The following is a 12623-nucleotide window of genomic DNA, read 5'->3' as shown; positions in this document are numbered from 1 at the left end:
GCAAGACCAACCTGAAGAGATGGGGGATCCTTCCAGCAAACGCAGACACCTCATGTGAATGTGGTGCTGAACAAGACCCAAGCCACCTACTCATCTGTCCCTTCCTGGACAACCCATGCACATCACAACACGTTTTTAGAGGAAACAACAAGGCCATCGCAGCTGCAGTTTTCTGGAAATGCTGACCAGATACGGAAATGAATGACTACACAAACATTGTCCACAACTGACTATGGTAGGTGTTCCAACAGCACTGAGTTATTAGCTGCTGAGTGCATTTTGTGCACATCAAACAGGACCAATACGATCAGTTTTTCATGCATTGTTGTTTAAAAGCTTGAATTTGAAAATGATTACGCCGTCCTTCATTTCTCATCGCTGCCAATCAATACAACACACACTTTAAAAATACTGCACACTGTCATCCTCTTTACAGACATGCTATGGAAGTAACTGTTATACTTAGTTGTGTTGACCACACTGTACACTTTTTTTTAAGTCTCCAGCCTTAATTTTCATTTACTAGCTTTATTGCATACTATACATAATTCATCTGATTTTAAATATTAATAGGACAACATTTTTCGTTAAAAAGGAAATGCGTCCACTAAGTGAGGGATTTTTTTTTTCCAAACTTTTAAGGGGAAAACTGGCAGTGGTGCCTATTATGCAAATTATGCAAATAAATACGATATATTTCACTTCTGTTAGCTTTCAGACCTGTGCATTTAAAATAAACATCATTGACTTTTCTTGGTTTGTGCAGTGAGAAAGGTCTACAGTGAGGTGGCAGCAGCTGTCATTGAGACCTAACAACTGAATGTAAGATGCATATGTTTTGATTTTTCTCTCCATAATTTATTGCCACACTAACTTAGATAGATTTCCAGCGAAGATGAGAAAGGAAAGGGCTAGGATTGGGAAGGAAACAGCCATGGCCTTAATTAGAGTTCCAGTTCCAGCATTTTCCTGGTGTGGAAAATAGGGAACCATGGAAAACCATCTTTTGGGATTGCCAAGAGTGGGCTTTGAACCCACCGCCTCCTGAGCACAAGCTTAGAGCTACATGGTCTGTACTACACAGCCAACTCGATTGTTATGTTTGAGTCTCAATATTCATATTTTATGAAGTAATTGCTTTCTGAGGTATTAAGTAAATGTACTTTAAAAATTGGGGGGCAGGATTTTGGAAACCTCGAAATTGTTAAAAGCTTTAAGTGTTTGGGAAGCAAAGTGATGCAGGATACAGGACATGGAGATTAAGAAAAGGATACAATGGGGAAATTCATTTTACCAGAGTGTGAGGAACTTGACCAAGAGGAAGGAAGTACCAAGGATGCATATTTTTAAGCTATTGAATTGTATGTTGCACGAACACAGACACGTCTTGTGGCAATGAAGGGATAAAACAGGCCTAGGACTGTAAAGGAAGTGACTATGGCCTTAATTAAGGTACAGCCTCAGCATTTGCCTGGTGTGAATAGAAAAACTACGGAAAACCATCTTCAGGGCTGACAACAGCCGGGTTTGAACATTATACTTTCCGAATGCAAGCTCACAGTAACATGACCAAGGAAAAGTAAAGTAGTGATGAATAAGATGTATTACTGATCCATAATGATATACTGTACACAGCAGAAATGAAAGGACAGGAGAGTAAAACAGACAGCAGTGATGTGAACTTTTTACGACGTATGATAGAAAAAAAAAGAAAGGATAAATTAAGAAATGAGGATGTCAGAAAAGAAATCAGAGAAGAAAAGCTTTCTGACAGAATGGAGAGCAATCAACTGAGATGGCTTCGACATGTTATGAGAGGATGGAAGAGGGAAGGCACCAAGTGGATGATTGAGGTCAAGACTGAAGAAAGGAGAACAAAGATTGAGGTGACTGGACTCGGTCAAGAACAGAGTAATGAGAAACAACCTGGATTGGAACACAGTTGAGGAACAGCAGCAGTGGTTAGATACAGGATGATGAAAAGGTGCCATTAACATTGTGACCTGGCTGGAGTTGGAAAAGGGAAACCGATGTTGCTGATGAATGGTAATTGCTCAGAGCTCAATTAAGCCCGCCTTGTGGTCATGATCATTAAAACAATCTGACACCATGGTTAGCCAATTCAAGTCCTGTTGGTGGAAAAGATGTAGGGTAGGTGGTGGTATCATTCTAATCACTAGATTGCATGCCAAAATCCAGGAATCAATTCCAAAGCTCTCCACAGGGCTCATACGGAGTGAGGGCATATGATGCTGTTGATGGTTGATTTGTCCAATGGAAGGTGATGTTAAATATTGAGCAGAACGCTTGATATTATTCGACAGGTGTATAATACGTGCCAACAGCGGGTTTAATGTTCTCCCTACCCCATCATCATCATCATCATCATCATCATCATTTCGCACCCAGATGCACAGGTCACCCATGGAAGTCAATCAGAAAGACCTGCACCAGGTGAACTGAACATTTCTCAGAAACTCCTGTCACTGCCTCTTTTTTTTTTTTTAATTTGCTTTACATCACACCAACACATATAGGTCTTATGACAACGATAGGATAGGAAAGAGTTAGGAGCGAGAAGGAGGCTTAATTAAGGTACAGCCCCCAGCATTTGCCTGGTGTGAAAATGGGAAACCACAGAAAACGGTCTTTGGGGCTGCCAACAGTGGAATTCGAAACCACTATCTCCCGAATGCAAACTTACAGCTACATGCCCCAAACCAAGTAGCCACTCACTTGGTAAACTCCTCTCACTAAAAGCCATATGCTAAATAATAAGTGCTGGATCATCCATAATACTGTACTTTCTATGTTTGGGACAAAATGTGCTAGAATGACTTTTGAGGGTGATGAAGACACCCTCACCAAGTATGTATTAGTAAATTTCATCCCTATGCCTGATTTATTTATTTCTTCTGTTGACTACTGTAATCAAACTACAGATGAAACTTCTACTTACTAGCTTGTTCAAGACCAGGATCTTCAGCTACAGACTGGAGACCAATTTCAATGACTACACCAGAGATCTTCTGATCCTCCTTGTTTTCCAAAGACATATAGATTGGATACCATTCTAAAAGAAGAGCAGGAGACTCATGCGTAACATCCAAACCAAGTTTTGAGTTACGAGGGACTATTTCAGCAGATGCCAAAGGTCTCACATTATCAAAGTCAGGCATATTAGCAGCAGACTGTCTGAAAACATTAAAAAAATGTTACAGTGCTAAAAAATATTGTGCAAAACAATCAGCAAGACTAAAGAAGTTTATGGAAATTTCAGCTTCCTAGACAACCTCCCATGTAAACAGATCTCATCAAAGAAGTTTTTATAATAATTTGAGATCACCATTTACTAAGCATAAAGTTGCTGAAGTGGGCATTAGGATGGAATCATGTCATGCCATTTCATGTAAAAAGCTTGAGGACCAATGCATCTTCTCACCTGGATGTCCTTCCTATGATTGTTGACTAAGGGCCCGAATCAGAACCGTGTTAACAGCGGTCCAGACCTATCTATCTGTGCAAATAGTGAACTCTCTTATGGAAGATAAGGTACAGATTTACAGATTTTAAAACCATAATGTGATTACATCAGTGAATAGGAAAAGAATTGCCTCAACCACAAAAGTCTGACAAATATTAATGTGATATTGGTTGTCTTTGTTTTATAAAAAGGCACCAACATTATGAACTTATTTTACACTGTCAGGCAAGAAAAAATGCCTAAAAGAGACTCAAGTTCTGAGAAATCTAGACACAGATATTTTATTACATTAAAGCATGACCTGCAAGATATTTCTTGTCCACAATTATCTGGCAAAATATGAGACAATCCTTATGCTCCATCTGCCCTTGTTACCAGACTTGGCCAAAGCTGAAGTCAACCTCGAAAGAATGTAATTTTCAAACCACCGGGGAGATTAACAAAAATGTGATCCAAGATTTGCATGCCATTCCATGAAATACCTTCCAGAAAAAAGTTTAAAAAACAGAAAGAAAAAAAATGGGTGCAGTGTATTGCCAGCAATTTCTGAAACAAGCAACAAGGAACCAATCAGAACTTCTTTGTGTATATTTTATATATCAGGTAAGAAATTAACATATAAATAAATATTTTAACTTCGTTTTTACTATTTTTGAGGGAACAAAGTTTTCTGTGCCGGTACCATCATTTTTATTTTTGTCATTGCATGAGAAGAAATTGTTTAAGTTATAGTTCAGGTCCTGTGGAAAAACAAGTCTAATTTTGGTGTTTAACCCAATGAGCAGTACTGCCGTCTATTTATGGCAATGTTGTACGTGGCCCACGGGAGTACTGCCATCGATTTACGTTCTTGAAGTCTGCGCCTGAATATTCATGTTTCATGTTGAATGTTTGAAATGGTTTCCTGACATCGTACTGGCAGGTTTTTAGAACCATTTTAGGGATGTTTGACATGTTCAGCAAAGTTTATTCCAAGTTAAGGTTCTGTCCCAGCATCTGTAGTCACGTAACCTAATTTCTTACGAGACTGTGCTACGAATTACGACAACACCTGGGAACTGTTTTCTATTGTTGTTTCCTGTGAGTGCATCGCACGACTATTCCTTGGCAATACACATAATTTTTATTTTCCCTCATCTCTGATTTCCGTAGAAATGAACACTCTCTGATAGTAAAGAAATACATGTGGTAATGGTAGGATCAAGTTGAGGATGCGGGCTTGCTCCGCAAGTTACAAGTAATATTTTGACTAACGAGGAGTATGACGATGAAATTTATATTTATGATGGTGATAGTGATTGTATTGTGTCCAATGAGAGTGAAATTGGTAATTCTTCGGGAGACGGCAACACGGAAACTGAGGACAAAGTGCAACCCGTGGTCGCAAAGAAGGGTAAGCTGTCAGCTGTTCAAACCGAAGGAAGAAAGTGGAGTTCTGTAGGTAGGTTTCTTCCTAAGCTTTCTGCTCATTTTGATGCATCAAATTCAGGTGTTAGTGATAATATTCATTTGAATGATAATCACAATGAGTCAAGACTTGAAGTGTCAATTATCGAAGAAGTTGTTGAACATAATATTATGAACTTGATAGTGTCAGAAATGAACAAGTACTACTCATTTGTGACGGAAAATACAGACGTAAAGGAAAAGTCAAAATTACATAAGTGGCAAGGCATAACCATGGAGACTCTTTATGTTTTCCTAGCAAATGTTTTGTTGATGGGCCATGTGAAGAAAAACAGGATGAAAGACCATTGGTCAACAAATAAATTGATCAAAACTCTGAAGTTCGGTAAAGTCAACTCTCTCAACAATTTTTCCTTCATTTTAAGACTGCTTCACTTTTCTGACAACGATCTACAACCCTCAGGTGATGGACTTTACAAAATTAGACCTATAATAAATTATTTCAGAGAGAAATTCCAAACTATATTCTCTCCCTTCCAAAATATCTGTAATGATGAGAGCCTAGTTGCTTGGAAAATTCGCCTAAAATGGAAAAAATACATTCCATCAAAGCGACACAGGTTTGGTATAAAGGTGTTTATACTTTGCAACTGTGAAACTGGGTTCATCCTTGATTTTATTGTTTATACTGGAAAATATATGGAAATTGAACACGATGAAAAACTGAGTGTCTGGGTCAGTTGTCAAAACTCTGAGAGCACCTTACATTGGTAAAGGTCACAATCTGTATGTCGACAACTGGTACACAAGCCCAGATCATTTTGAGTACTTACACAAGGAAAATACTGGAGCTTGTGGCACAGTCAGAAAAAACAGAAAAGGAATGCCAGACTTTCCAAAGAAAATTCAAAAGGGAGAATGTATTTCATGGCACACCAATGATATGCTGGCGCAAAGATGGCATGACAAAAGGGATGTTACCATGCTAACTAGCATACACGACAACATGATGGTAGAAACAGATAAAACAGATCACGCCACAGGGCAGAATAAAGAGAAACCCATGTGTGTACTGGATTATAATGAGAACATGGGCCCAATTGACAGAGCTGATATGCAAGTAAGCTTCACTACAAATGTTAGGAAAACACTGAAATGGGGTATGTGAAGTTGTTTCTTTGCCTGATAGACATTTCAGTGCTGAACTCATACATTATTTACAAGGGGAAGACTGGAAAAAATCCTCAGCTACTTGACTTCTGTCTCTGCCGTATAGATAAGCTGCTAGAGGAATTCGCAGTGGAGAGGAAACCAACAAAAGGAGATCAACCACCATCAGAAGGAGACTGCTTGAGACTTTCTGGATGTCATTTCCCTAAACCAGTACCTCCAACGCAATCAAAGCAGAAACCACAACGGCGGTGTTTTGTGTGTCAGCACACAAAGAAGAGACCACCCAAAAGAACAGACACTAAGTGGATGTGTACTGAATGTGATAGACCCCTCTGTGTACACACCTGTTTTGAAGACAACCATACCCTAAAGACATTTTGATGGGTGAAACTGTTGTAAAGTCCAGTCAGTGTGTTGTAAAGGATACAAACTTGATCAGCTATAGAGAGTATGTAAGTTTTTGTCAATTTTATTACCGTATTTACGCGAATAATACCCGCACATTTTTTTTAAAAATTTGGGGCACAAAATTGGGGTGCGGGTTTTATTTGCGTCAATGTTGGCATTTTTTTAAAAATCAGCCTTCCTAAATTTAGGGTGTGGGATTATTCGGTGGCGGGTATTATTCGCGTAAATACGGTGGCGGGGATTATTCGCATAAATACCTGTATTTACGCGAATAATACCCGCACATTTTTAAAAAATTTGAGGCACGAAATTGGGATGCAGTTTTTTTGCGTCAAAGTTGGCATTTTTTCAAAATAAGCCTACCTAAAGTTAGGGTGTGGGGATTATTCGCGTAAATACGGTATTCCTTTCAGTACTTTGAGAAAATATTATCTACGCTACTGATTTAAATTAAATTGAAGGTATCAGTTATGTACCATAAGTGTAAATTATGTAACTTTATTAACAGAGAAGAGTTAAAATCAAAATAACGTAAAATCAACAATTCAACATTTTCAAGGAAAAAAACTCACCAAAAATTCACTGATCAAAAGGTTAAGAGACAATTCACTTTCCCTCCTCTTCTACTACAGAAGGTCATTCGGGATCTCCACCAACAATCATGTTCGATTGCTCTGCGTTTCATTTTATATTTTGATTATGTAATCCTCTTTATTTTTAAATGTGCTTAGTGTGTTTTCTTTTCTTTAAACTTATTTCTTTTGGTTAGGAACATTTATTCTAATAAAACAATGTTACAGATTCAAATGGGAAAATGTCATTTAATTTTATCTCAAGGTCAGTTAGCCACATTACTGTTAGAACATATTTGAAAGAAAATGTCATTCATTTTTATGTCTAAGTTATAATGGGACACTGGTAAATCATTATGGACTATTAATTCTCTTATTAAGTTTTTAATTCTTTTTCTGTCCATTTATTTGTGAATCTGAATGTGTTAATTCTTACAGTCATTTAATTCAAACTCGTATGCTGTTTAAACTGAGATTTAAGTTGAAACTAGTAAATGCAAATAGCTGATTCCATATTCATATTTTGGCAGATGTAAGTTAAAGATTTATTTTCAATTTGCTTTATGTCGCACCAACACAGATAGCTCTTACGGCGACAATGGGATAGGAAAAGGCTAGGGATGGGAAGGAAGCAACCATGGGTAGCTATTCCTTGAGGATTTTCTATCTAAAGCTTAACTTATGGTTTTCTAAACACTTAATGTTTTTCTTAGTTCTAGGAGAAAAAAAATTTTTCCTAACTACCATTATTATTAATCTATTCATCAATTTCAGTTACAAACAATACAATGAAAGAATTTAAAATTCAAAGCAAATAATCCAATAGAGACTAATTCTGTCCATCATACCTGAAATGCTGCAAATCAAGGCATATTCCATCAACTGACATTGATTCACTGCCTGTGCTGAAGAACTGCAGAATAGCACAGCGTTCCTTTTCCGACCCCAGAAAAAGCAAGATGGAACCAATCTGAATTTCTTTGCCAACATCTTGTATATCGGGCAAAAATTCACACACAAATCTCTTAACTTCATTGGGTTGAAAGAGTAACATAGAATTGCTGGCAGCATCAGAAGAACTACTTCTACAAACAAGGAACTCAGAACTGTACGAAGGGCTATTAACTGTAACAGATAACCTGCTGAACTGCATAGGCTGAGGGCAGGAACATCTGAAATTAAAAGTTAAGCAGAAATGAGAAAAAACGTAATACTGTATATCCATGCATAATTTTGTTAGAACTTAATTAAAATCATGGTGCAAGGACAAGAATAAGAAAGAAATTTCAGTTTACTATACAGACAAGGCTATAATTCTCATAATTAATATGTGTTAAAAGAGTACTAACTACATATTCAAACATAGAATCAGCATCATAAGCTGCAGTACAATCATATCAACAACAACCACATCAATAACAGCACTTACAACAACAAAGAAATTATTTTTGTGTGGGAATTTCCATGCTTGGTGTCTTGTCGCTATGTTTTGCTTATATTCTTTGTTAAACTGCGCATGCTTATGATTGCCAACTGCATTTTATGCTATTATTACTTGAGGAGTAGCGCATGCAGAATACCAAAAACTTTGGTTATTTGTTTTCTAATCTTTTGGGATATTGTGCTCAGCTTCTAATGTTTTCTTGGTGTAAACTGAATTTAAGTCCTTCTGACACTGTTCTTGTAGTCATTCTGAGAGTCACTGGAATTATTAATGCTAAACACTTCGTATGGTACGTGCATGCATTTTTATTGTAACTTATTTTAAGGTCACTATTCTTCCTTTTGAAGTTAATGTTTGTGTTCAGTTTATTCATAGAAAGCGGTTTGATGCGAATTATGTTAAATTTATTTCTCCATCATTTTTATGTTAAATTTATTTCTCCATCATTTCTATATGTCCTTGCTCCTTTGTTAATACAGTGAAACCTCATTAGTGCGCTCCTCATCAACACATTTTCCCACTTAGCACATCGTAACGTAGAAGATCTGATTATCATCATATTAAATCTAAATAAAAGTGCCTCACTTATCGGGTCATGAATTTTCATTATTAGCACTTAGTATAATGACATTTTTCCTAGCCCTGAAAATGCTGACTGTCATCCCTTGTGAAAGGAACATGATTTCCAACTCGGGTAAGAGAACTCACCACAGTTGCGTGATAACGGGACAAGGCCTTGAATTCCTAAACTTTACAGGATAAGTTGCACCTTTGAAGAGCCTCAAGAATGTTCAGTTTTGCTTGCTGGTTAACAGTGAGATTGCTGAATAACGCAGTAAACCTGTTTGTGCTTGAATTTCGCATTCCATTCAGAAGTTAAACATTGATTTTATGTTGAGTGGATGATAGCGAATATTTGTTGCGTGATAGCCTACATCTGGATTAGGAACATAATCGAGTGAAGTTGACTAGCGCAGTGCATATTTGTCTTGAGATAGAGAAAAAGTCGTGAAATTCCTTACCAATGAAGACAAAATTAAAATCTTTCAGAAAGTGGACTGACATCCACATCTTTAAACGCACAGAGGCGGCGTGAATGTTGAAACTCGCACCTTCGAGTTTTGACTCAATCACTCGAGTTGGTCGAAGTTTTGCCAGATTCAAAATGGCAGCCAAAGTAATTCTCTCGGAGTCGCACATGGTCAAGTGTCTAAGAGTGTGAACATAAAATAATGTTAATAATCCACTGGCCTGAAATAGAAAGTTTCTACTAACATTTGTTTTAGAAAGAGTGTGATCTACAATAATACACTGATAATTTTATAGACCTCCTTGCAAAGTTTTTTCATATTTGTTGTCTGGTGTTTTTCACACCTTTCAGTGTACTGTCGTTATTTTATAAGCTCCTGCGGAAAAGGTTTTCATATTTGTTCTCTCATGTTTTTCACACCTTTTAATACTCTCCCCTCGTCTTTAGAAATGGTAGGTATAGTATTCAGTGTACCTGTGATACACGACGAAAAAAGCCCTCATGTTGGACAAATATCACATCTAGCGTTTCCATATCCGTGTTGGATAGTTTTTATGTAATCATTTGTACATTTTCTCTCTTAACATGTACCTTTTCCTTGTACCCTTCAGAAACATCTTAACGATGTTTTACTGTACACATTTTGGTATTAATTTGATTTTTTTTTTCAGAGTTCTGACTCCAATAGTTGGTTCATGTTCAAATTTTATTTTGTGTAACTCATTCAAAGGCTACAAGAACAACAATTTCCCAGTTTCTTCTGGGAAAAAAAGCTAACACTGTAACACTATATCCAGCAAATCATCTGCATTTTTCAAGGAACTCCGTGAGGTTATGGTTAGTGAGAACATTCCACTGAAGAAATTAAATACCATAATAGAAAGTTATGAGATTATGGGCCGCCATACTGTCCATAACATTCCAGAGTAGTCCATCCTACACAAGAACTATTTAATTCAATGTTATGAAGACACAATATCAAATATCACAAATACTGTCGGAGATAAGCCAGCATTTTTGTCTATTGATGAAATGAGTGATGCAGGGGGTCATTATGCTGCCAATGTTATTGTACTCGAGCTGGACAGTCCTGATAAGACATGTCTCTTAACAACAGACTACTTGGAGAAAAGAAATAACTACAATTTTTAAATAATTGTTTGACAAAACTATGCATTCAATGTACCTCCAAGGTGTCCATCATGAGAACATCCTTTCTTTCACAGACTTGGCAACGTATATGGTGAAGGCTGCAAAAAGCATCAAGGCATTATATACCAAAATGGTGCATATAATATGTCTTGAGCATGCCTTCCATAGAGTGTAAGAAGAAGTTGGTATAAGCTTACCTTCAGAAGAAGTTGGAATAAGTTTATCTGAAATGGATAAACATGTGTCCAATGCAAAAATAATTTTCCTTAAAGCTCCATCAAGAAATCAGAGTTTTTGTGAAGAAGCTCCTGATCTACCCTTGCCACCACGGCCTGCAGTAACATAATGGGGAACATTGGATAAATGCACCTGCAATCGGAATCTGCCAAGATCTGCTCGCAAAACTTGACTTAGCAGGATCTCTGGCCCACCTTAAATGCTATTTTGCTACACTTCCTCACATGATAAACTATTTGGAAAAACATGGAGAATCTATTATATCTACCATCGACAAAGTCCATAAAGTGGAGGAAGATCTGAAAAATTGTCAAGGACAAACTGGCAAAGCTGTGAGTAAAAAACTGAAATCAGTCTGGGATAAAAATTAAGGATTCCATACTATGTGCAAGTTTTCCAAGATACGAGGTAAAGAATTTGATACTAGAGTGTTTGAAGAAGAATTCTCTCCAAGTGACCTTGTGATCTTCAAATGTGCCCCTCTGACATCTGTGGACATAAAGAAAGAAGTTTTCTCACGACAAGCATGTTCTGGCACATAACCGCAAATCATTCATGATGGATAATTTCTGAATGACCCTGGACATGTACTGTAATGCACAATAAGGTTACTGTAAACAAGTCATATACAGACATTCATGAAGATCCTGGTGAATAATCTATATATATATAAAGTAGCTTGTCCTGACTGACTGACTGACTGACTGATTCATCATCGCCGAGCCAAAACTACTGGACATAAAGAAATGAAATTTTGGGGATATATTCATATTAAGATGTAGGTGCTCGCTAAGAGAGGATTTTTGGATATTCCGTCGCTACGGGGGTGAAAAGGGGGGTGAAATTTTAAAATGAGTGTGTCTATATCTCAAAACTTTAAAAGTTTACAGATGTGAAAATTGGTATTTAAAATCTTTAAAAATAAGGAAATACGTATTTTTTTGTTTTCAGACAATCCCAATAGGAGGGGTGAAAAGGGATGAAAAAGGGGTTGAATGCCTTTAATCAGGATACCGGTACTTATATCTCAGAAACTGAACATATTACAGACCTCAAAATTGGTACTTTTGATCGCTTTCAAAAATAAAGAAACACGTATTTTTTTGTTTTTGGAAAATCCAATTAATGGGAGAGGGAAAAGGGGGTGAATTTTTAAAATGAGTGTTTCTATATCTCAAAACTTTGAAAGTTTACAGATGTAAAAATTGGTATTTAGATTCTTCATTAAGAATAAACAAACACGTATTTTTTTGTTTTCGGAAAATCCCAATCGGAGGGTTGGAAACGGGTGAAAAAGGGGTTGAATGCATTTAATGAGGATACATATATCTCAGAAACTCAAGATATTATGAACCTGAAAATTGGTGTTTTGGATCTCCTTTAAAACTAAGGAAACACGTATTTTTTTGTTTTTGGAAAATCCATTTAATCGGGGGGTGAAAAGGGGGTGAATTTTTCAAATGGGTGTATCTATATCTCAAAATTTGAAAGTTTATAGATGTAAACATTGGTATTTAGAATCATCATTAAAAATAAAGAAACAAGCATTTTTTTGTTTTCAGAAAATCACAATAGAACGGGTTTAAAAGGGTGAAAAAGGGGTTGAATGCCTTTAATCAGGATACCGGTACTTATATCTCAGAAACTGTAGATATTACAGACCTGAAAATTGGTACTTTTGATCTCTTTTAAAAATAAAGAAACACGTATTTTTTT

General features: G+C 36.8%; 1 protein-coding gene across 1 annotated transcript in view; it reads right to left on the bottom strand.

The window, feature by feature from the left end:
- gry (trafficking protein particle complex subunit 11 gry) overlaps positions 1-12623 on the bottom strand; it is a 147813-nt gene that overhangs the window by 46648 nt on the left and 88542 nt on the right. The window contains exons 13-14 of the mRNA XM_067152633.2: positions 7893-8216; positions 2960-3195 (exon numbers count right to left, since the gene is read on the bottom strand). Coding sequence (XP_067008734.2) covers positions 2960-3195; positions 7893-8216 — 560 coding nt within the window. The remainder of the gene's footprint in view (positions 1-2959; positions 3196-7892; positions 8217-12623) is intronic.

The sequence above is a fragment of the Anabrus simplex genome, chromosome 8, assembly GCF_040414725.1.
Source record: "Anabrus simplex isolate iqAnaSimp1 chromosome 8, ASM4041472v1, whole genome shotgun sequence".
In the NCBI taxonomy this organism is placed as follows: domain Eukaryota; kingdom Metazoa; phylum Arthropoda; class Insecta; order Orthoptera; family Tettigoniidae; genus Anabrus; species Anabrus simplex.
Note: the sequence above shows the minus strand (reverse complement) of the source record. Positions and strands in the feature narration are given on the sequence as shown.